This window comes from Mya arenaria, chromosome 12, assembly GCF_026914265.1.
Source record: "Mya arenaria isolate MELC-2E11 chromosome 12, ASM2691426v1".
Lineage (NCBI taxonomy): Eukaryota > Metazoa > Mollusca > Bivalvia > Myida > Myidae > Mya > Mya arenaria.
In genome coordinates, this window is record NC_069133.1 from 23,341,847 (window position 1) to 23,365,377 (window position 23,531).

A 23,531-nucleotide genomic window follows, 5' to 3' on the forward strand; every position below is an offset into this window, starting at 1 on the left:
ATGGTTCAACTAACAGTCAAGAAAAAATAGAAAACTGACAACAAAGCCCAACGCCCGCATGGACTAAAAGTAAAGCACAGTCTGAATAATAGTTTGACCTTTAAGCCTTTTGTTGAATTGCGTTAATAACGCTACTCAAATGGTGGACTTCAAGGACAGTATTTGCGCACATACCAGCATTTGTTTAAAGGTTGCCTGGGGCGGATCCAGTAAGGACGTAAGAGGGGGCGTACATTGGACATGCCCTCTACCTCAGAACCTAAATTAAGACAAGAATTTTTTAACAATTCCAGTCGGAAATGGTGCATTTTGAGCGTGTGTTAATAACTTTTCATTCTGCGATATTAACGTCAAAGAAAACTTGGCCGATTTCACGGGTGAGCGAGCGCCGGGTGCCTCCCCCTTGAATCATATAGTGGTTGCAGTGGTCAGCATCCTAAGTTTTAACACTCCAAATGATTTGCCACACTTTATTCCGTTACACAAACATGAGCGAGTCCCTTTAAAGGCAGAAGGGGAGGTTACACATATACTTAGGCATGTGAGAACGTGCAGTAGGATGCAAAAGGATGCGTAACCTGCGACAAGTGATGTCGCGTTAGAAACAACAGCGCGATATACCTCCCTTTTATGGCTGAGTTAAAATTATCATTCGGTTAACTTCGGCCGTTTTACATCGAAAGAAACTCGGATGTTTATGGACGGCGGTTAACGATGTCAGAGATCTTAACATTTAACTTCTCTTAGTAGTCGATCGCGTAGTAATTTCAACTAAGCAGTGCACAATGTCACAAGAACTTAACATTGTAAAACATTTCTAGATATTGCTTAAAAGGAAAACAATATTGTAAAGTTTCTTTTATCAACACTTTTCAAGATTTGTTGGATGACATTTTGTGGGTTTGACTGAAATCTGTGTCTATCGTCAGCATAATTATTCATTCGAAACCTGTTTGCTCTATATCGCTTGGCTCGATTTCCTTGTTGGCTGGAACTGGATGTAAAGGACCGATTTTGATTAACTCTTTGTTATCATTTACGCTTGGCTCGTATTCGTGTGGTTCGATGTAGTCAATTGACCGGTCCCTGGGATATCGAGCAAACGGGTTTCGACTCTTCCTACGAACGATCACCCTTTCTAGAACAGCTTCACCAATGAACTCTCCGTTGTAATTGCAATGACTTATCGGGTATATTTCAAAGTACATTATAAAATTAACTTTGTGTTTCAGTTTCGTTTAATATCCTTGTTGCTTTTAATTTGCATGAAATAAGTTGGTGTATCTCGGATAAGTGATTCGGAATGAACCGAGGTGAACCGGCGTAGACCATAACGACACCATGGACCACCAAAATGTTTTAAATATCCCAGGGCCATCGGGAGCAACCAGGAACGATAACCTTTTTCGGCATGCAATAAGTTGGGATTTCCGCACTCTCGTACTTACGATATGGATTTGCTCATTAACGATATGGACTCTAGTAATAGTAGTTCATCAAAATTTCAGAATAGCATTAAACGTTTGTGGAAATTAAACATGTTAAAGGGAAACCAAAACACGTTCACCAAAAGCACCATGTAAAAATTCCGCAGGAGATTTGGTATATAATTGTTTACCTTGTTTTGAAGCAAATTCGTTAGTCACGTGAATAGATTGTTCAAAGACATTGTGAGCAAGAATCTGGTTGCGGTTGCATCTCAACCCTTATATGTTCCGTGATATATCTGTGTCACCTATTTGTGTAAGAAGTATTATCACTTGGTCTGTTTGGTCCGCATAACAAATACGCGGTACGTTCTTATTGGGTAACACATTGCCTTTTGTTATAAATATTAACATGCCTTACAGCTTGTGTTCATAAATGGTTAGTTATCAGTGTGTGTATATACCAATAAATTACGTAATAAATGCTACATCGGAAGACAACATTTTGCTTAAAATGAAGACTTAAATCAAAGATAACTGATCTTTTACTACACCATTTAAAGTGAACTTAGGGCAGTCTATGCCGCTTGAAGAGCCACGCCTTCGTTTTATTACCGGAGTTTGATAAGGTGATTAGTTTCATCGAACACTTCGACAAACCTGTTTCCATAATGTTTTGACAGCGCTCCGTCAGACGGCCGTATTGTGAAAAGGATTGTCTAAATGTGTTTAAAGAAACTCGCAATCAAACTCGGGTAAAAGGCCGAAGGCGGGGCTCCGTAAGCGACGTAGACTGCTCTATGATTCATTTAAAATGGTGATGAAATAGTGAAGATATCTTTGTCTTCCTTCGAAACAATATGTTGCCTTCCGACGTAGCATTTATGACTTAATTTATCACGTGGTATACGCACACTGGTTATGCTTCGACTGAAAAAAATAACTTGTTCTTCAAGATACACTCGTACGCCGCTTCCCGTGCTCGGTGGGTGGCATGATAATGTTCAGCTGTGTGAAGTAAGCTAAACATACGACATTGGACATTGGACATTCAAGACCGAATGTTGTGCCAGAACGACATTGGACATTGGCCATTCAAAAGTGAATCTCGTGCTAACACGACATTGGACATTGGACATTCAAAAATGAATGTCGTGCCAGCACGACATTGGACATTGGGATTTCAAAAATGAAGCACGACATTGGACATTGGACATTCAAAATCGAATGTCGTGCTGGCACATTCAAATTTATGTATGACATGTTTTATGAATGAATGTTTTCTACCGACTTTAAATTAATTTGGATGGCATGCAATTTTCGGTATTTTTTTTTTTGAGCTATTGTCTTAAAATTATTTGAAAAGGGTTAGAGATCACAAAAGCAATGAACCATTATAAAATTTATTAACACCAAGAGAGCATTGTCATTACGATTCCATCGCAATATTTGAAACTCACGCATGATTCAGATATATATGATGTCACATATGCAGAGAAAGATTCAAATGAATATACTTATGAATGGTCGTGAATTATATGTAGACAAACAGTGATAATGCTTTCAAAATGGCATATTTTTAATAAGCTTAATTGTTTACACACCACTGCTACACATCCAGTACCATTTATAAACGAAATGAAGATAATTATATTCACAGTATATAAAGACATATGGAAAATATACACATGCATTCCAACAAGTATACATGTAATCGTTCCTATATCTATTTTGAATTTGAATGTCCAATGTCCAGCTTTAGTGTTCTGTGATGGTTCCGTTTACAATATGCATTAACTTGACTACCTCAGACATGCTTGATAAAGTTCGAGTAATCTTTTAGTCTCACCCGAGTTTTAGCCATTGTTTTGACATTGTCAGCTTCTAATTTGAAGATTCCCTATTCACTCTATACTAATATTCTACTAAATAGTCGTTTATGAGATGGTAAATCATCGGTCTTAAATTTTGTGAAGGTTTTCAAATAACTCAAACCACACGAATTGGTATAAATTACGTGACTGTTAAAATGCAACATAAAAAGCAAAGTTTTTTACACAAATAATATGTACGTGTACATGCTGACTACTTTTTACATTACAGATGCAATAGTATACCCGTTTAAGAATGTAATTGATATTTCAAGTTCATAAACATAACACAGGAGTGTTATGACATATCGAGTCAAAATGTCAAGTCTAGTACTTAAACTTCGAAGTAATGTATTTAATATGCAGATTGGAATATTTTAAAGTCGCTCACTTTTGTGCAATTAAATCTTGCATAACAGATTTATAGAGTTGTGATAAGAAAAGTAATCTGTCAATAAATCTTCTCCTGTTTATTTCAAAATTGTTTGTACCATACTTGTACAAAGTAACGTATTATACATGCACATTTATCGGAATATGTTATCGCTATTCTATTTTTTGAAGTTTGCATGAACAAGGATCATTGTATAGATAGGATTGCAAAATGACAACAAATGCTTACTGTAGGCATTATTTGTTTAATATGTAGAAAACATGCAGCATACATTTCTTAAGCTGTATCGTAATATACATGTGAAAGTTTAACTTGGCATTATGTTTTATTTATCAGTGAGCCATGAAACATCTTTTTTAGCTGAAAAAATATTGGGTGTTTTTAATTATGTCATATATATATATAATTGAATTAAAACAGTTTTCTTTATTTTTTCTTTGGTAAAACGGTATAATTTTAAAATTATGTTCGAATGCTGAAAAAATATTTGGTAACAAATTTTAAAATGCTGTAGTTTCCAAATCCCCCAACAAACAAGGTGTTAACATGTCTTAAAATGTTTATCAGATGATACACTTTCATAAAATCATGGTCTACAAAATTGCCCCCTCATAGTCTCTTATTTACAAAACCAATACACTAAGCTGCAAAATAATCGAGCGATTGCAACCGGTTTAGTTTGCGACGTATTTAAATGTCCTATTCTACATTGACCATGAATATTCAGCAGGGTAGTTAAGACCACACCTTTACTCAATGGCTCGAACCTTTGAAATAAAGTAAACATATATATGATAAATGAGGTGTAGCCATGATCTAGACGAGTAACTGTGCATTCACAAACATGATTGTATTCATTATTTACGCCTAAATGATATCACATTTCACGTACACCCACATAGATGTACGCTGATGATGTAATCAAACGCAAAAAAAATATGATTAAATTCCCGTTAGGTTAATGAGTATTGTTAATATCTTTTCAAGCATGTACACTGATGATGTAAGCAAAAGTATGAATTCCAATTTTGAAATCAGCTGTGTTTTCACTTGGTGTCGGTGTAGATGCTGTTAGTGTCTACTCAGATATACAACTGGTAAGTACTTTTCATATTCATGACCGATGGTATACATGCCAATAAGTATTGTTTTGAATATAAAGGATATTATGAACAGTGTTTAAGACTCATGAACTTTGTAACGAATGGTTCAATGAAGTCAATAACTATAACAGACGTGTTGTGGCCATCCTTAACCAAAAACTTTTTATTTGTAATATAACGATATGAGGATCTAGGACTTTGCGTCTGAGGTTCATCTTGGTAATGAAGGGTTTGTGCACGTCCCCCTCCCCTACCCAAAAACTGTTTTCTAGTATTACTAGTGCAGGTGTATTGTTTTTGTGTGTTTTCTTTTTCTGACATAATAAACAAATTCACTTCGACAATTTAACGGGGTATATGTGTGTGAGGGGGATCTCACCCGGTGCACCGATACACTGCTAGCGATAGCTGTAAAGATTACTAATCGTAGATTATGTAAAAATTGTCATGTAGTTATTATTTCAATATAGTATATATAGCAATTACCGCTGTATCTGGGATCCCATCAGCATCATCATCATCATTATCATCATCATAATCATCATGATCATCATGGTCATCATAATCGTGATCATCATCATTATCATTATCATCATCAGCAGCAGCATCATCATCATCATCATCATCATCATCATCATCATCATCATCATCATCATCATCATCATCATCATCATCATCATCATTATCATCATCAGCAGCAGCAGCAGCAGCAACAGCATCATCATCAGTACACTCGTATTCCATTTTTCTTTTGCAGCTTGGTTATCATAACTGCTGGAAATGACTTTGGTAAGCTCTAGTTTCGTTTTACATGCGTTTTCTATGTTGACTTGATAGTTTCTATTTATCTTTTTGTTATTTCGTAAAGACGAAGGGCATAATCTTTACATGATGAAGACATACTCACATCTTTTTTTTAATAAGCAGGACTTTTCACAAAAATCTTTTAAATTATGATTCAGTGGATGGCCTAATAATACAAACTAGGCAAAACACACGTTTAATTATTTATTAATAAACAGATGTAGAGTGTTGGTGTTAAACCCATATTAAATTAAAATATACTTAATTTGTATCCTTTAAAGCCGCCGAAAAAAACATTTACAAGCGACAGTGAAAAAGTCCAAGAGAAAATAAAGGTAACATATTTAAGGGGCGGCCGCAATGCAAACGTCGCTAAAGGATCAATATTTTTTTATTTTTTTTTTGAGGTTAATATTTTGCAAGCATCTTTCATATACCCGTTGCAGCATGTGAAGTTGTATTAAGGAGTTGAGCATTTATTACAAAAGAAGATTGTATCAGATTGCCAATCTTGAACTTGAACTTTTAGTCATATCAAGGCATACAGTATGCATGTGATAACAAGAGGTTCAAACAATGATGACACAGCCAATGTCAACAAATATGATTAACTATTTTATATCGTAGTAACACACATATGACATTGCCACATCGAGAGTTACTTTTAACTTTTTATTCATATCAAGGCATACAGTATGCGTGTGATAACAACAGGTTCAAACAATGATGACACAGCCAATGTCAACAAATATGATAAACTATTTAAGATCGTAGTAACACACATATGGCATTGCCGCATCGAGGGTTACTGTGAGCTTTTTATTCATATCAAGGCATACAGTATGCATGTGATAACAACAGGTTCAAACAATAATGACACAGCCAATGTCAACAAATATGATTAACTATCTTATATCGTAGTAACACACATATGACATTGCCACATCGAGGGTTACTTTTAAATTTTTATTCATATCAAGGCATACAGTATGCATATGATAACAACAGGTTCAAATAATGATGACACAGCCAATGTCAACAAATATGATAAACTATTTTAGATCGTAGTAACACACATATGACATTGCCACATTTGTACAAATTAAGGTTAAACGAATAAGTATACTGTTATTTTTACATTTCATAAGAATATTAAGTTTGATAGAATTGGGATGGTTTTGTAATAGTATTTTGGTATAAGCTCCTTCCTTTCTTCAATAAAATGATCCCACTCAAACAAGTAATGGAATTTATCACCAATAATATTTTTACTACAGAGAGTATAGAATCTTTGATTATGGCCTAAGTGGCGTCCTTTTTATATTGGCATGGAATGATAAATAGATCTAAATTTAAAAAAAGAGTTTCTTAGATATACAGGCAATATATTTTCAAAACAATATTCAGTCTTATATACACGATAAGACATTTTGGGGAACTATCTATAGAGCTCCTCCATTGTTGACAGAATGGGTCAATCAATATTTTCTTTACTACAGTTTTAAGATAATCAGACATACCTAAAGTATTAATCAGCAGTTAATGCTTTTGAATTTAGATTTTTGCCTAGATTTAACTTGAAATATAACATGAGTGATACACAACTCTCCATTAACCATACAATTAGAAGTTGATGATTCCAGTCCTAGAATTAATTTGCAAAATTTCAATTAAAATGTTTGAATAATATCCAAATTTTCGAAACCCCAGACTTCACTACCATACAAGAGAATACCCTGAATCCAAACATAAGGAAAAAAAACTGAATCCAAAACAATGTTAAATGGTTAACAAGTTAGTGAAGAAAAGTTTTCATTATCAGCATCTTCCAAATACTCATTCAAAATCAAATGTGGATGGACTTTTATAATTTTTCAGATTCTTACTTACTCTCTTAATTTCCTCTACCATCAAAAAGTATGAACGCTTCCCGGAAATAACTTAATACAAAATGAAAACATTCTTGAGTAAAAATTATCGACCAACTTTCTGAACAACAAGGTCTTGAGGCTCTGTGATGATTCCAGCTTTTAAAAAAAAAAGATATTTGCATTTTTGTGACCAGGAAATATTTTCATCCACTATTTTCATTTTTTAATAACTTTCGTATTTGACAAGATGTCATCAAAAACTTTCAAGACATTGTTGATTAGGTAGTCTTAGTATTTTGACATAAAAACAAAGTAATAATGTCGACAGACCTTTCCATAAGAATGTGAATGCTTTTAACCGGAAGTTGATAATATCTTCTTTTGTAAAATTTGTTTCCCCGTAAACATGTCACCAGGAATGTATGTTTTACTCCAAAATAAAATGTAGAACAGTTGCACGCAACATACAGCTGTGCTATTTTGTACATGGGCCAAGTACTAATAGCGTCAAAACTACTGGTGCCGGATTATTAAACTTATTATTCTAAAGAAAAAACATTGCAAAATATTTTGAGTTTGAATTTCTGGTGCCAGTGCTACAAAACCATGATAAAATGTGTGTTGTATTATTTTCTTATACCAGCAACTAGTACCGGCCCTCGCGGGGATGTCGGCTTTGTTATCAGAACTACAAGCGGATCAGGATGTCCAGTTTGCCGTCCGGCAAACTGTTTCTCGTGCGCAGTCTTGCGTCTCGAAGTACAAGGACATCATGAGCAACGAGGGAGGCAGGATCATCACCGAGAAGAATCTGCTTGTAGCCTCCTCGTGCCCCAGTGACGTCAGGGTACAGAAACTGGTGACGTCAATGGAGAATGCAACCTCCTCTATTGTGTCGATAAGAGACGATGTTATCCGAATACAGTCCTCGGTGCACGAGAATATTGAGCTGTGTAGAGAGCGAACCCAAAACCACAAACAAACCATTGACAGGGATACTGTGAAGATGGAGACCCTCGCAACACAAATTTTAGGTTTACAACCACTGTAACACATCCTCCACTTTACACGTCAGACTAAAAAAACATAAATAGTGTTTTAATGTGATTGATTTTTCGACGGTCTTTGATGCTTATTTATACCAGTGTGTGTATACAACATCATATGCTACGTCATAAAATTATATGCTTCGTTAGAAGGCAACAAAGATAACTTTCCGTTTACTCCATCATTTTAAAGAAAACAAAAGGGCATTCTTAATGCCGCTTTAAGGGCCCCGCCTTTGTTTTTTTCCGGAGTTTAATAAGGAAATAAGTTTCGTCAAACACTTCGACAAACCTGTTTCTAAAATGATGTTTTTACAGTGCTCCTAAATGTTGCCTTCCGACGAAACATTTATGACGCCATTTATCACGTGCTGTACACACACTGCTATACTATATACTAGTAACTATTTTGTAGGTACGGAGAGTGAAATATCGTCGTGCGAGACTGACAGTGTGACGTATGATTATGACGCAGCAAGGCTCGATGCGAGCGCGGAGAATGTCGAGCGTGCCGCGAGGAAAAAGAAAAAAAGAGGCAAATTTGGAGCATGGCTTGGCGGTGCCGGCGTCCTTCTAGCGCCATTCACCGGTACAAGCTTTATTGGATCCCGTAGAACGCATGTGCCATGTTTGCAATAATCACTCTAACATTTAAAGTAATCACTCGTACGGTTATCCCCTCTATAGTTTAGAGCTTTGTTAGTTTAACAAATTGATCACAGACATCGTTGTTAACTTGAAAACGTTAAGCTAGTTCCTAGTTTTAAACCTAACTAGTTACGTAAAAAAGTTTTTTTTAAATCTTGTTAGAAATTTTGCAGATAACATATATATCTATTAAACGTTCTGAGCAGAAACGATTTGAACGTTAAGGGCCGGCCACAATGCAAAAGTGGGTGGGAAAGGTGAAATACTAAAACGTTTAAAAAGTTCATGTTTTGTTAAGTTTTGAAGAATGATCTATATTGGAGTTAAACATACAATCCTGGTGACATGTTTTGGGGTAGTAAGTAGACTCATAAACATATTTTTTGTATTAAAACATTTCCGGGAAAACGTAAATGCTTTTTGATTGGAAATCTGGTTAAATAGGATTTCGTAAAAAATGCTCGACAACTACTTACAGCGTTTAAACGTTAATGTTGCAACGTATACATATGAACCATGCTTGTTAAATATTGAACCTCAAAATTAAATAGAAATTGATGTTTTTTAAACATTTTAAAATTTGGGCCCTCATTCGACCTTTGCATCGATGCCGGCCCTTAATTACGATAAAATTGACAACAGTGTTAATACCGTTCTGAACAATCGCCCATTATCACCTAAATTGTGTTGTTTTTTCTTCTAGGTGGCGCAAGCCTTGCTTTGACAGTGACAGGGGCGGCGACGGCGGCTGTAAACCTCAACGATGCCGGAGGTTGTAGGAACATCGCAAGGTCAGTTCTATCCCTTTAAAATTTAAGGTCATATGCCAGTTTTGGTGCGTTTTTTATTTGTGAGCCAAACTGCATTCGACAAGAGAACGCCTTTATATTTCACAATTTCAGTTTCGCATTTCTGTTTGTCAGTGGTAATGATAGTACTTCTGATTTAGATTTTTCAACTCCATTTATATTCGAACCATTTGTGGTTTCAGGGACTTTCGTTTGCATGCAGAGCAACGTCGGATACATGCTCAAAATCTGCGTACCAAAAAAGCTGGCCTTGAGGCTGAGAATTCAGAAGCCGAACTCGAGATAAATGCAATCAATTCGAAAATTGGTAATAGGTTACTTGCGCTTGAAACCATGGCGTCATACAAGTAGTAATCCTGTGGTGTTCATAATGAAGAGCCATAACATTTCATCAGTTACAATGGTTATGTCGGCACAAGACTTCGTCTGTCATTCTTTCACATTTATATGAATACTGTATTGCAATGAAAGTGACAGTTAAAACTATGGATGAGGCGGTTGTTGACACAACAAGAAATCGATTCAAAACAATGGATCTTAATGTAGTATAACACGTGGGTAAAAACGCAAAAAGCTGTATTCTCGGCATATTTTCTCTACTGAAGCAATATGAAGTTCACTTGAAAATTTAAGCGCGCGCCCTTCCCAAATATCGGCTTTTTTATCTTAATATTCTTTAAAAAAAAGGTATTTATTAACTTATTTTATCTAACAACTTTCAGCCCAACTTGAGAAAGCCTCGACCTCTCTCCACAACATGACAACGGAGTTGTCGACGTTCGTACTGGCAATCAACAACACGCTCAACGCATTTCAGGTAAAAAAAAATAGCTCAAAGTGTTTGTTGATCAAACGTCTTTCGATAAAGCAGTTCATCTCAACAGCCATTGTGTAGTGTTTTAAAATTTTATCTATAGCTGATTAGCGCAAGGTCCAACAAATACTCTGGTGTTATTTTCTGCATGTGTTTATGCAGCAGTCCATGTGAAAAGGTTCAACTAGAGAACAAATGTTGATCATTGGATCCGATGGGGTAATCGGATAAGCGGCCCGTGTGACCTTTTCATTACACGGTCCATTTTTCGATGAACAGAGTCACTTACGGTAACGGAAATTGCGTTCACTCATTTTGATCATGTTGTTAACTGATTATCGTTGATGCCCTTTCCAGAGCATGGAAACATGTTTCAAAGAGACGCTACTACAGACCAACTCGTTCACCATAATCCAGAATGCGTTCGGCAGGCAGCCGCAGAGGGCGGCAGTGATGGCCAATACGTACTTGGCCAAGCTCAAGGTAAAACAGGGCGCTTATAATACTTAATAACAATGCATCGATTTATTGAGTTTTATTTTAAAGTGGCGCCCTTTAACGACAAAAACTGAGATTTGGAAAAACTTACTTCAGACCAAACATTAATTCAAAACCAATAACAAGCAAGGAAGGCTCAAGATCAGGTTTTATAAAGACATAAACCACTTTGTAATTGACTTTGTGAAAAGATAAATGTTTATATAATCTAGAATTGTTAAAGTAAAAGCAAAGATTTTTATAGGGAGTTGGATGAACATGCTATGATTAAGGCTTCTTCAGGCCTGATTTTGAGAATGTATCAAATATTTAGAGCTTTCTATACCCTTTTCTTGCACTTTTCTGTTTTTATCCGTGTTTAGGCTAAATGGGAGGCACTTGAAAGGTTGTTGTTACAGAGCGGCGCTGTCCAGCAGTGATTCGGTGTCCAAAATACACACGTCAGTTTGTGGTGTATATTGCTCAGACATTAATGTTTCGAGTTTGGTCTGATGTTTCTATATGTTTTACCTTTATTAGTGTTCGAAAAGTTTCATTTTATTTTATTGTATCGCCATACCATCATTTTGCAATTGTTAAAGATCTTAAGTATGTTCTTCACATATATATATATATATATACAGTTACAAATTGTACCTTTGGGTCACTGCGTATTTGAAGAACCTTTGGAAGACACTATCATAAATATGGTATATATCCCCTTAGAATGTGTCCTTGGCATATTCTTTAAAAAAAATAGTTTATATTAAACGTAGTTAAGCATATTTACAAAATACTTGCCATCGAGAATATACAATTTTTGACTGTTGCTTAAAGGTTAAGTGCCGGATGTTCATGGAAAAGTGTAATTCAAAGGTTGTACTGTTTTTGTCGCCAAAAGGTTCAATATGACACCTAGTGTAACCTGCCAGGTTAGAGCGGTCTGATTGTCTCGCGGGATACTCTGTTTGAATTAACGAGGTTCCTTCAGTAATTATCGGTTAACTAAACACAATGTAAATTTACAGCTTATGTCCTTGGACATGTGTATAGCTAAAGTCAATGCATTATATTGATAGCACCATATCGAACTGGTATACAAACTTGTCACTTATTTATTAGCTTATGCATATGTAGACAGTTATAAGTGCAGGAATTAAAAAAGAGTAAATGACAAGGAAAAAGAAACATGATATTTTTGTCATTCCTAAACCTTCTCATAAAAGTGCTTTAACACCCCATTTCGAATGCCGTTGACGTTTATACTATATTCTGTCTATTGTTTACCAGCCACAAAATAAGGCTGTCTCTAAGAAAGAGCCAGGCATTGGGAAATGTGTTATCATATCACGAATTGCCTGCACTAACCCGCTGCCAGACCAAAACTATGATTTAATCATGTTATGGCTGCGATTGAAATTATATAAAATGGTCGAGAAAGTAGAGTGGCACTAGAGTTGCACAGTTAAATTATAATTGTTAACATTGATGATGCTTTATTCTGGTCCGGAGGGCTATATCTACAAGAAACCTGAGTTGAGTTGAGTTGCGAACGTAACATAGCCTTTTGGGTATTCATTTATTTTCGAAATCTACAAGACTGTGTCATTTATTTTGCAAAACTCGAGTTAAAAGGACTTTCAAAGTTTCCAACAACACCGTTGTTGTTGCTGTTGTTTCCATGAAATACAAAGAAATGTGTTTGCGTTTCGTTGAAAATATCGCACCTCAAAGTAATTTTTCCACATTTTCGCTCGAGCTTAGCATTCGTGAAATATTTAAATTCAATCACTTTTCGCAGAGACATTCTCCATGTCTACTCAAAACAAACAAATATATCCTCCGTATCTCAAACCAAAGATTGGACCTTAACGGTCGTACCCGGTTCATCCCGGTAAAAACTTGCTCACTGTTCCGGGATATGATAGAAATACTACAAAAATGTGCTTACAAAGGAGTGGGACACTTAGCGTTGATGTTGTCAGTCGGTTTTGCGACATTTAGCGTTGGTTTTGAAATTTAGCTTCAACTTTGCGACATATAACACCAAGTGCGACATTTGGCGATGTTGGGACATTTAACGTTGCTACAGACAAACAGCGTCATCCGACCTATAAATTGGTGAGTTATGAGAGTCCGAGTATGTTGCCTCGTTCACTATCTGCTATATAACAAATAATAAAGATGCTAGGGGCAGGTAACTCATCTACCACATTAAGACATCGAAAGAAAAATAATGAATTCAATTTGAAAAGTGAAATATACTTTAATCGGATTTCCCATGTGTTTCTATTTGATATAAAAAAAATGTTGACACGTTTTTGTAGTTTACTATAAGTGATTATAATTGTATATGTTTGCTTCGTTTAAATTCAATTGTCTTCTAGTTGCAATTGCCTTGATGACACATATATACATTTAATGGTGATCTGTTAGAGAAAAAAATAAATGTTGTTATGTATTTTGTTTCTTGTCAAGATTGTGATGCTTTGTGTGTTTCATTGAGTGGGTTTATTCCTTAAGTTTCCTGCATTGAATTATCATACAAAACAATGGACACTACAAAGGCAATCACAGTTGCCTAAAACTGACCCAATATCTACGTAACAACACTGCCGACAGAGGTGAAACTCATCTAAAAATTTGATAACATTTCAGTTAAAGTCGCAATTATAGAACCTTAAAGCTAAACTCTCACAGATTGAACGTTTTGACATTTTGTTTTAATTTTTGTCTTGGTACGAGCTTATTTATGCCAAAATGCATCGAAACCAGTCATATAAGACTGCTGACAAAAAGGATTTAAGTTCAAAGAATGTTGTTTTATGGATTTTTCATAAACTGTTAGTAACGCTTTTAACCATAAAACATTAATTTTCGAATGGAAATAAGAAAGTATCCGTTCTGATCTTTTTTCAGCAGTCTTTAATCACTGGTATGTAGATATTTACGCAAAAGTTGCCTCATTGCAAGAAAAAAAAATAAAGTTGTCAAACGGTAAATCTGTGAGAGTGCAGCTAGAATGCGAGATACCAACTTTCAAATTCTTATCACATTGGTCAAACTATGGGACAAATCCCGTTGTAAGTTTGTGTTTACTTTATAAAACGTGAGCATCATGATTGATTTTCGTGTGACCTTTTGTGTGTTGTTGTTTTCTGTTTGTAAAACTGCAGGCGACTACACGTGTATCTGTAGCCGGCATGCTCAGAGGGCAGTATACAAAAACGTAAGTTTAATTACTAATGAAACTTATATATAACCGTAAAACCCACATTAACCCAACAAACCATATCTTTCCTCCCGATTCTTCACCTTTGGCAGTAGTGTTGATATTTTGTTTCCTCCAATTTGCCTTTTTTGATTTTCTATTTAAAATTTCCTACTGAAATGAAAGTGATAAATAATAGTTATATACTTGATATAGGTCGGTTTGGTACACACTCCCGTACAAATAAAGGATTTTAGTCGTTATCTGTATGTGCTTAACAATTGACTCTTCTTTCTTTCATTTTTTTTAACTTCGCCTTCATTTTTAATACTGCCAGTTCAATTTACTCAGCAGCAAAGTTTTGAAACTATTTCACATGCCTTTGTTAGTTTAACATGCGTATCAAATCGATTATATATCGAGATATGAATTGAACCTGCCCCATGAACCTTTAAACAGTATCGTATTCAAGGGACAAAACCAAAAATAATCAGATTATCTGATGATTGTAAAACTGTTATGGAACATTTGGACGCTTGGTGGCCCAGATGATTATGCGATCGTCCGAAAGGGTATTACGTGATGAATACTTGACTGGAAATATGTTGCTCATAACACAAAATTACTGTTTGCATATAATTTATTCTTTATTTCATCAAAATTCGGATGTAAAACAGTCTTGCAATCCGTCAAGTCCAACAAAGCTGTATAGTTTATGTTAATGGTTGTACATACAATCTTTTCGAAGGATACTAAGAAATTGAAGGATCATGGGGTCACCAAGCACCCACAAGTCACATATTTGATTATTGAATACCTTAAATGTTGGACTACTAGGTTTGTTCCTACTGTTACCGCCTAAATGTTCTAAATAGCGAAACATCTAAAGTGCATCTCCTAAGATTTAAGAGAGGATTTGGGAGACTGCAACCCATTTATTTAAGTTATAGTGCGGATCTTATTCAGCCTGGTGACACGTCGTTCCCTATCGGCAGCTTGTACGAAGATGACTGTGTGCCCCTACTGGCCGGCACGATCCTTCAGAACTGGTTTGCGGTTGCAACCAATGGAGAGGTAACGGTTGTTTCAGCTTCTGGTGTAGATTATAACGTTACGTATCCGTTAGTGCGTACGATGTTAGCAAATCTGTTAAATTTTCGGACACCTGTTTGAATCAGATAGCGCAACCACATGGCTTGTTATTTGGTGTGCCTTTCTGCATAGTGTGCCTTTTTTCAATTTTCTCGAATTAGACTTATTCTTAAATAAACCTTCACTAGTGTTTTCGTGTGGCATTGCTTCCACTAAGAGCTTTCAAGCCGTTTTATACCTTTACAGTGACTACAAAATTGTTTCCAGGTAGGCTATATTTTCAAGGACTATAAGATGGACGTGACAAGCTGTCAAGGTGATCCAGGACCTCGTCAGTATTTTATTAAGTTATTACAGTCAAAACAAGCTTTGTCAAACTCTGTTACCTCTGTGTTCTGGTTCTATAATAAAAATCGTGTTTTTAAGTGAGACATGTTTTGTATTTCGCTTTTATCAAATGTTCATCATCTCGAAGTTTTACCCGAGGTCCAAACGCCTTGGACGAATTTTGACTTTATCTTGTACTGAGCAAATTGCATTAGCGATGATCTCAAGCTTTGCTTATTTGAAAATTAAATTGCATGTAGAAAGATGGTGTGTTATATTTCAAGTACATAATATCATAGCAATTACTCAATTACTCATTTCCAATATCTATTTTTATGATGCATCTTTTTTTCAAATGAAATAATTTACTTTTTTCAATTATCATTTTTACTGAGAATAAAAACTAGTAACAGATATCTGATTGAAATACATTTTATGCTTTGTTTTTGTATCTGCCCAAACAATGTCAATAATTTCAGTCCCATCATTGACACCAACCACATCATCAACAAAAAGTTCAACCGCACAAACCAAGCCGACGTCTTCAGCAGCTACAACGCCAACAACTTCAACTACTTTTTCAACTTCCACTGTATCCGCAACTAAACCAATACGGACAACGAGCATGTTGTTAACATCTTTATCTTCTGCAACATCTGTATCATCGTCGAAGTTGCCATCATCGTTACCAGTTACGAGGCCGTCAACAATACAATCTACCATGAACGTAGCCCAAACCATTTGGGAAACACCAAAACCAACTAGTTTGTCCGGTAATTTGTTCCGGAATTTGATGCAATACAAATTTTGATGAAGTTTCATGTTGTTTAGTTATTCTACAGTGTCCTGTTGTTTTGTCAGTCGAATTACACCTGAGCATACTTTTTCTCTACATACTTAACGTGTTGTAATAATTTCAGTTCATTCAGATTGAGGTGGCTTGGCGAATTATTTCTGGTTGTGTGTTTGTTTAAAATGAATTCATAATTAAGCTTTGAAATATGCATAAAAGTGGCAATTCAAAAGACCGGGATACCATTAAACCATTTATCAAAGTTTACCACTACTTTTTTTCATTTTCTATCGTAATGTGATACCAGAACGTGTATTTTTGAATACTTATGACACCTGTGTTGTAATGCTTTCATTCAGAAGCATGCCCCGCACATATGGGCATCATTGCTCCCGGATTGTGGACCTCCAGTGGCCATTGGTGTTACCAATTTGTGGCCGTCCGAGACACGTGGCAAGGGGCCGAACGTATGTGCAACATTCACGGCGGCCATCTTGTGACCATCGAAAGTGCTCAGAAGGAACAGTTTATTACCTCTTTTCTGAGAAATCACCTTGTGTCTGTTAACATCTGGATTGGCCTCATTGACCGACAAAGAGAATCTTTCTTCAAATGGTCCTCAGGTAAAACAGAATTGCTTCATTATTACTCTTGATGATTTAGAATAACGTACCTGTATATACAAAAATAATCCTCATGTCAGAATAAAGACCAAAATGTAATTTAATCAATTAAGTCATAAATTGAAGTAAGCCATAAACATATACACATTCAAATTAACGTATAGTAGATTGCTTTAAACATTGCCTTTTGTGTATTTTCTTTTTAGGGAAGCGTAGTTGAAGCATTTTGTTTTACATTTTACTCACAAGATGGATCTCTTTGCTGACTAAACACTCGTTTCTGGGAGCCATAGCCTTACTGAACACTTTTTTTTACTTTAGCTGTTATAAGTAATAAGTCATCTCCCTCTATGGCAAAAGATATCAGCGACAAAAAAAGCTTCTCAAACCTTTATTTTCTGATGATTTCTGATTTCTATCATTTCGCGTTTTCGCGACATATGCGACTTATCTGGTAGTCTTAATATTTCAATTTTGATTTTTTGCATTGAACATAAGGAATATCATATCAATGATATGTTCGTCCAAAATATAACAAAAACGTTAATTATAATAATTATATTTGTTTAAAGGTATTGAATCAAATTACAACAACATGGACTCAGGGTACAGCGATCCATTTGCTGACTGTGTCTATCTCCTTCCCTTTACTGGCAAGTGGCGTAAGAGTAACTGCTTCCTTGGCTTCAATTTCTACATCTGCCAGTTTAGTAAGTCTTAATTACATGCTTGATATAACAAATCATATAGTTCATGTTCTACATTTGCAATTTATTTTAGCAAGAATATGTTTACCTGTTGGTGTCGACCAGTCTCCATAAATCTGTGCCTTTAGACGTGGTTTTAATTCATAAGTACATTGTATCAGTTTCCGGGATGATTACGTATTTACTTTATATAAGCCCAGGATCAAAACGACTATTTATCATTTCTGAGTATGTCCGTTTAATCCAAGAATCTTACCATCTATAAGAGTACCGTTTCCATGTATTCAAATATCTTCTTTAGATGCCTCAGATCTAACCTACTGTTTCTATGACTTCCACTTTGTTTTACTTGATTTATTAGGATACCGTTTCTATATCTTCCTATTTAGTGCCATCTTATTTAGCCGCAGATCTAAAGGTCTACCGTTGCTACATCTCGATATTTAATATGAATTCTTGCTAGAAGCATTGGATCAATTAGACTATCGTTTCTATATCTTCATATTTAATATGAATTCTTGCGATAAACTTCGGATTAATTAGGCTATCGTTTCTACATCTTCATATTTAGTAAATATGCTTGCGAGAAGCATCGGATCAATTCAATTAGACTGCCGATTCAACATCTTCATATTTAGTAAATATGCTTGCTAGAAGCATCGGATCAGTTAGACTACCGTTTCTACACCTTCATATTTAGTACATATGCTTGCTAGAAGCATCGGATCAATTAGACTACCGTTTCTACATCTTCATATTTAGTACATATGCTTGCTAGAAGCATCGGATCAATTAGACTACCGTTTCTACATATTCATTTTTAGTACATATGCTTGCTAGAAGCATCGGATCAATTAGACTACCGTTTCTAAATCTTCATTTTGAGTACATATGCTTGCTAGAAGCATCGGATCAATTAGACTATCGTTTCTACATCTTCATATTTAGTAAATATGCTTGCTAGAAGCATCGGATCAATTCAATTAAACTACCGTTTCTACATCTTTATATTTTGTTCATATGCTTGCTAGATGCCTCGGAGCAATTAAACTACCTTTTCTACATCTTGATATTTAGTACATATGCTTGCTATAAGCATCGGATCTATAAGTCTACCGTTGTTACATCTCTATATTTAGTACATATGCTTGCTAGAAGCATCGGATCTATAAGTCTACCGTTGCTACATCTTTATATTTAGTACATATGCTTGCTAGAAGCATCGGATCAATTAAACTACCTTTTCTACATCTTGATATTTAGTACATATGCTTGCTAGAAGCATCGGATCAATTAGACTACCGTTTCTACATCTTCAAATTTAGTACATATGCTTGCTAGAAGCATCGGATCAATTCAATTATAATACCGTTTCTACATCTTCCTATTTAGAATGTTAATTCTTGCTAGATGCCTCGAATGTGACGTATGTGGCCGTTTTTCTTTCTAAAACCTTAAAGTGAATTTAATAATTGAAGCGATATCTTGATAAAAAGAAGTGTTTACTATACACAGTTGTCACAATTCCTGCCATTTTAACTTAAATCACGAATACTTTTTTATAGATACTTGCATGGATTTTTGTTTTATATTCTTTTTCAGATAAGAACACACACCAAGGAGTTCAAATTGTTGGTTAATACTTATACTTGATGGAACTAATAAATAAATATCCACTAATGACTCATTGAATTTCTTCGTGAAAGTGACGGTGTCATATAGTTTTAGAGCTTAATACTATTAGACCCAAGACTATATATGATTTGGCACCTCAGCTTTCCCCGTGGATTGGGAATGTTAAAGGGTCACATCACAGGGTGATAAAAAAACGAAAAAAGTAGTATGTTTATCTCATTCTCTTTAAAATGAATGAAAAAACACATGATTTGTGTACATAGAAAAAAAATAAGTGATACGTTGGCGTTTTTACTGGATAATATGTGGCCACGCATCTATTTATTTAAGACAACAAATTATAAATAAGGGTTAAAATTTATTTATATGTAGGAAAAACATATATAGTTTGTTTCTGTTTTGATCATTGAAGTCAAAAGAAATGGTTTAACATAATTTATTTTCAGAGAACATTGATATGCCACAGTATACAAAATATTGAATACAAGACTTGTGCTGGAATAAAAACGCGCTGAGAGCCCTTATAAAAGGTTTATGAATTGTAGATTTGGGCATATCATGGCTTTTCGGATAAACAATTATGAAAAAAGTTATAGGGATATAAAAATGGAAATCTTTAACTGTTACGTAAATGAATGGATGAACTGCCTGAAGTTTAGTGTATGAGAGTATAGAGGACAGTAGGAGGGCAAAAGAACATGAGAGTGGGAAGATGGGGCGACTTGAATTAAACCATTTGTTTTCCATTTAAATGTGAGCAAAGATTTTTATATATAGACTAATTGGATTGGGGACTAAGTGATACGGTACCGAACAGCTCTAGTGTTAAAGGTGTCAAAACGTGTTAAACATAATAATGCATTAAAATTTCAAAAACAGGGTTATTCATTGTGCAGTATACTATTGATTACAGTCCCTTTGCATTCGGAACACCTCGGCCATTTTCCATCGAAAACAACCTCGGGTGTATACCGGTACATCAGTGGTGGTAGTTCTGAAACATTCAAACAAAAGTAGTGTTTTTACGTATATTCTATGAATTCAAATTGCTTGTCAGTGACTTTTATAAAGTGCGTAAATAATTAAGATTCCCGAAGCGTAAATTAATTAGGTTTAACTGCTCAAATAAAATTATTACGTGATCTACTGGCAGCGAAGTCAAATAAAAAAAAAGTGACATTGTAAACAGTCCATACACATATGAGGTTGTTTTCGATGGAAAATGGCCGATAATTTCCGAATGAATCTCTGGCGAAACAAAAGCCTCGCCGGAATCGGCTGCAGGTTTGTCCCCGCAAACCCAGTTTTAATTGACGTCGCTGCATTAATCTGATGACATTTCAAAAGTTGATTAGCTAATAATGCAATAAATGTTCTTGTTTCGTTATGGTGTGGTATTCTCATTGAGTTATCATGTCCCCGCAGCATCAAATCTTTTATCACATATATTATTCACATATATAATGTAACACTTTCATTGTCGATAAAGTTGACATTCGTAATGTCACAATAACGATAGAACATTAAGACGGGTCACGCTTTTCTTATCACATTTGCAAACATCACATATATGGGACACATTCTGATTAAGAATAAGTATGTACTTCATAAAACGTTAGCATCATGACTGACTTTCTTGTTACCGTTTGTGTTTTGCTGTTTTGTGTGTGTCCGACCGCGGCCGACTACACGTGCATCTGTAACAGACATGTTGAGAGAACAGTATACAAAAATGTAAGATTTGTAAACATTTTATAAATACTAATGAAATTATTAGCGTGATTACGGAAATATCAGAAATATCATTGGCTTAATATAATAACAAGGTAATACCGTATACAAACAACATTTCAGCCCATGAGTTATATAATTATAATACAAACATGTACATTATATAAACATTTCCGATATTATAACTTCGAAATCAACCATAATGTATAAACAAAATAGTTATAACACGTTTGCTTATAATGCGGAAAAGTAAACTTAGTAGAGAAAAGTGTCTATCATCTATATTGACGCATTTCAAAGCCCCTAGAGAAAAAACAACAACATTGTTTTCTCAAATAATAATTTCATGTTCGCTGATGAATTTTGGAATATTTGGAGTGTGCCAATAATATCGCTTAATGTATGTATTAGACATTGTATAATAGACATTTTAGGAGAAAATGGAACTCATCTTGAACCAAATGTCTATTAGCAGTAGCAGCAGCTAATTCAGAATGAAAATGTTTAGTCATGGTATGAGAACTTCACTATACGGCCTGTCACATACTACCAATGCACTTCGCCGGGACTTTAAAAACCGACGCACATAATTAACGACGGCGAGAGAATCGGTGGAGCTCCGTCGAGAAAGCACTTGAAAAATCACAACTGGTCGTACCAATATCGATATAATACCGGCGTTAGAGATGATCTGCTACTGAAATACCACATTTCTGTCACCGATGTTATACCGAAGCGCCGCCATTGTTCTACCGATGTGCCTTTGCAGACCGGAGCTTAAGCGGAGTGATACCGTTGCGATGCCGTTGTACTACCTTTGTACGGTATAAGTATACGGAAGTAGTACGGTATTACATCGCTTAAAACGGTAGTACATCATTGGCTCATCGGCAGGACTACGGCTTCACATATGTTCCAGTACGATACATATGAAGGTCACCAGAGAGCCGCCGATCCAAAACTGAGCACTACCGGTGCTCTCCTGACATTAAAGAAGAAATACCGAATTCTCGTTGATATCTCCAGTAGCGCAACGGCAGAATTTATTGAGCAAGTTCAATTTATACCGTCTCCGGTTGATGCTTTGTTTTCGCCGTTGTTCCGACGATTTACTACCACTCCTAAGGACGTCATATCGTTGCGCTGCCGTACTTGTACAGATTCCCTAAAAATGGCAAAATTTGTGCTCCGGTAAAACTCGGATAACACGCCAAATCGGGTAGGTGTGACAGGCCCTTTATAATGATGGCACGAGCATTCAAAGGTCTATCAGATAAAGTATTAGATTCTTAGAAGAGCGATAATTTAGTAAGTATAATTCATGTAGTTAGAACGGGTACAATCTAAATGACTAAGAAGGGCAGTGCGAGCGAAATAGCGAACACTTCTTTCGATTTAACCTTATATGTCTGAGAATGTAACCTGTTTTAGCAGGATGGGAACCAAATAAACACGTCATGGTTTTTTTTTAAGTTTTAATACTATAAATCTTATCAACGAAGCGTGGTACTTTTTGAAGCCTTCCTGTTGATATTGTGTGTATCTCGTTAAGTATCGGTTAAGTATCGGTTAAGTATCGGTTAAGTATCGGTCCGGATTCAAACCTTGTGCATTTCAACAAAAGAGTAGCTTAAAGCTAGGCTGCTGGGCTTGCTACTGAAGTTTACATCGTACTTTTTCTACATTGTGTACACGTAAAGGGAGTGTGCGAAAGTTTAAGCGGGGTTTTGGAGTCTGCAACACCCTAGTTTGAAGTTTTATTATGGTTGATATTCAGCCTGGTGACACGTCGTTCCCTATCGACAACCTGTATCAAGATGACTGTGTGCAACTAATGGCCGGCACGACGTTTCAGAACTGGTTTGCTGTTGTAACCAATGGAGAGGTAATTAGGAATTGTCGTAATTTCTGTGGCAGGTGATAACTGAGATGTATATTAACAAGTTAAAGTTAATAAATAAGTATGTATTCAAGGTGCCGTCGATGTAAAATGGCTGGACGGAAACCTGTTTTAAAAACAAACACACAAACAAACGGCTTGTATTTTGGTACCCAGGTTCTGCATGGTCTTTGGTCAATATACTTGTAATACGCTTGTTCTATATTAAACATAAGCAGCGGTTTTTGATGAATATTTGAGGACATGAA

General features: G+C 35.6%; 1 protein-coding gene across 1 annotated transcript; it reads left to right on the forward strand.

Moving 5' to 3' along the window:
* Nucleotides 1–4,739: 4,739 nt before the first annotated feature.
* LOC128212341 (uncharacterized) lies at nucleotides 4,740–12,452 on the forward strand. The gene is made up of 9 exons (XM_052917744.1): nucleotides 4,740–4,789; nucleotides 5,553–5,584; nucleotides 8,114–8,504; nucleotides 8,932–9,105; nucleotides 9,868–9,955; nucleotides 10,156–10,280; nucleotides 10,696–10,790; nucleotides 11,145–11,270; nucleotides 11,648–12,452. The coding sequence occupies exons 2-9, from the start codon at nucleotides 5,576–5,578 to the stop codon at nucleotides 11,702–11,704; spliced, it is 1,065 nt and encodes a 354-aa protein (XP_052773704.1). The 5' UTR covers nucleotides 4,740–4,789; nucleotides 5,553–5,575; the 3' UTR covers nucleotides 11,705–12,452.
* Nucleotides 12,453–23,531: the final 11,079 nt, after the last annotated feature.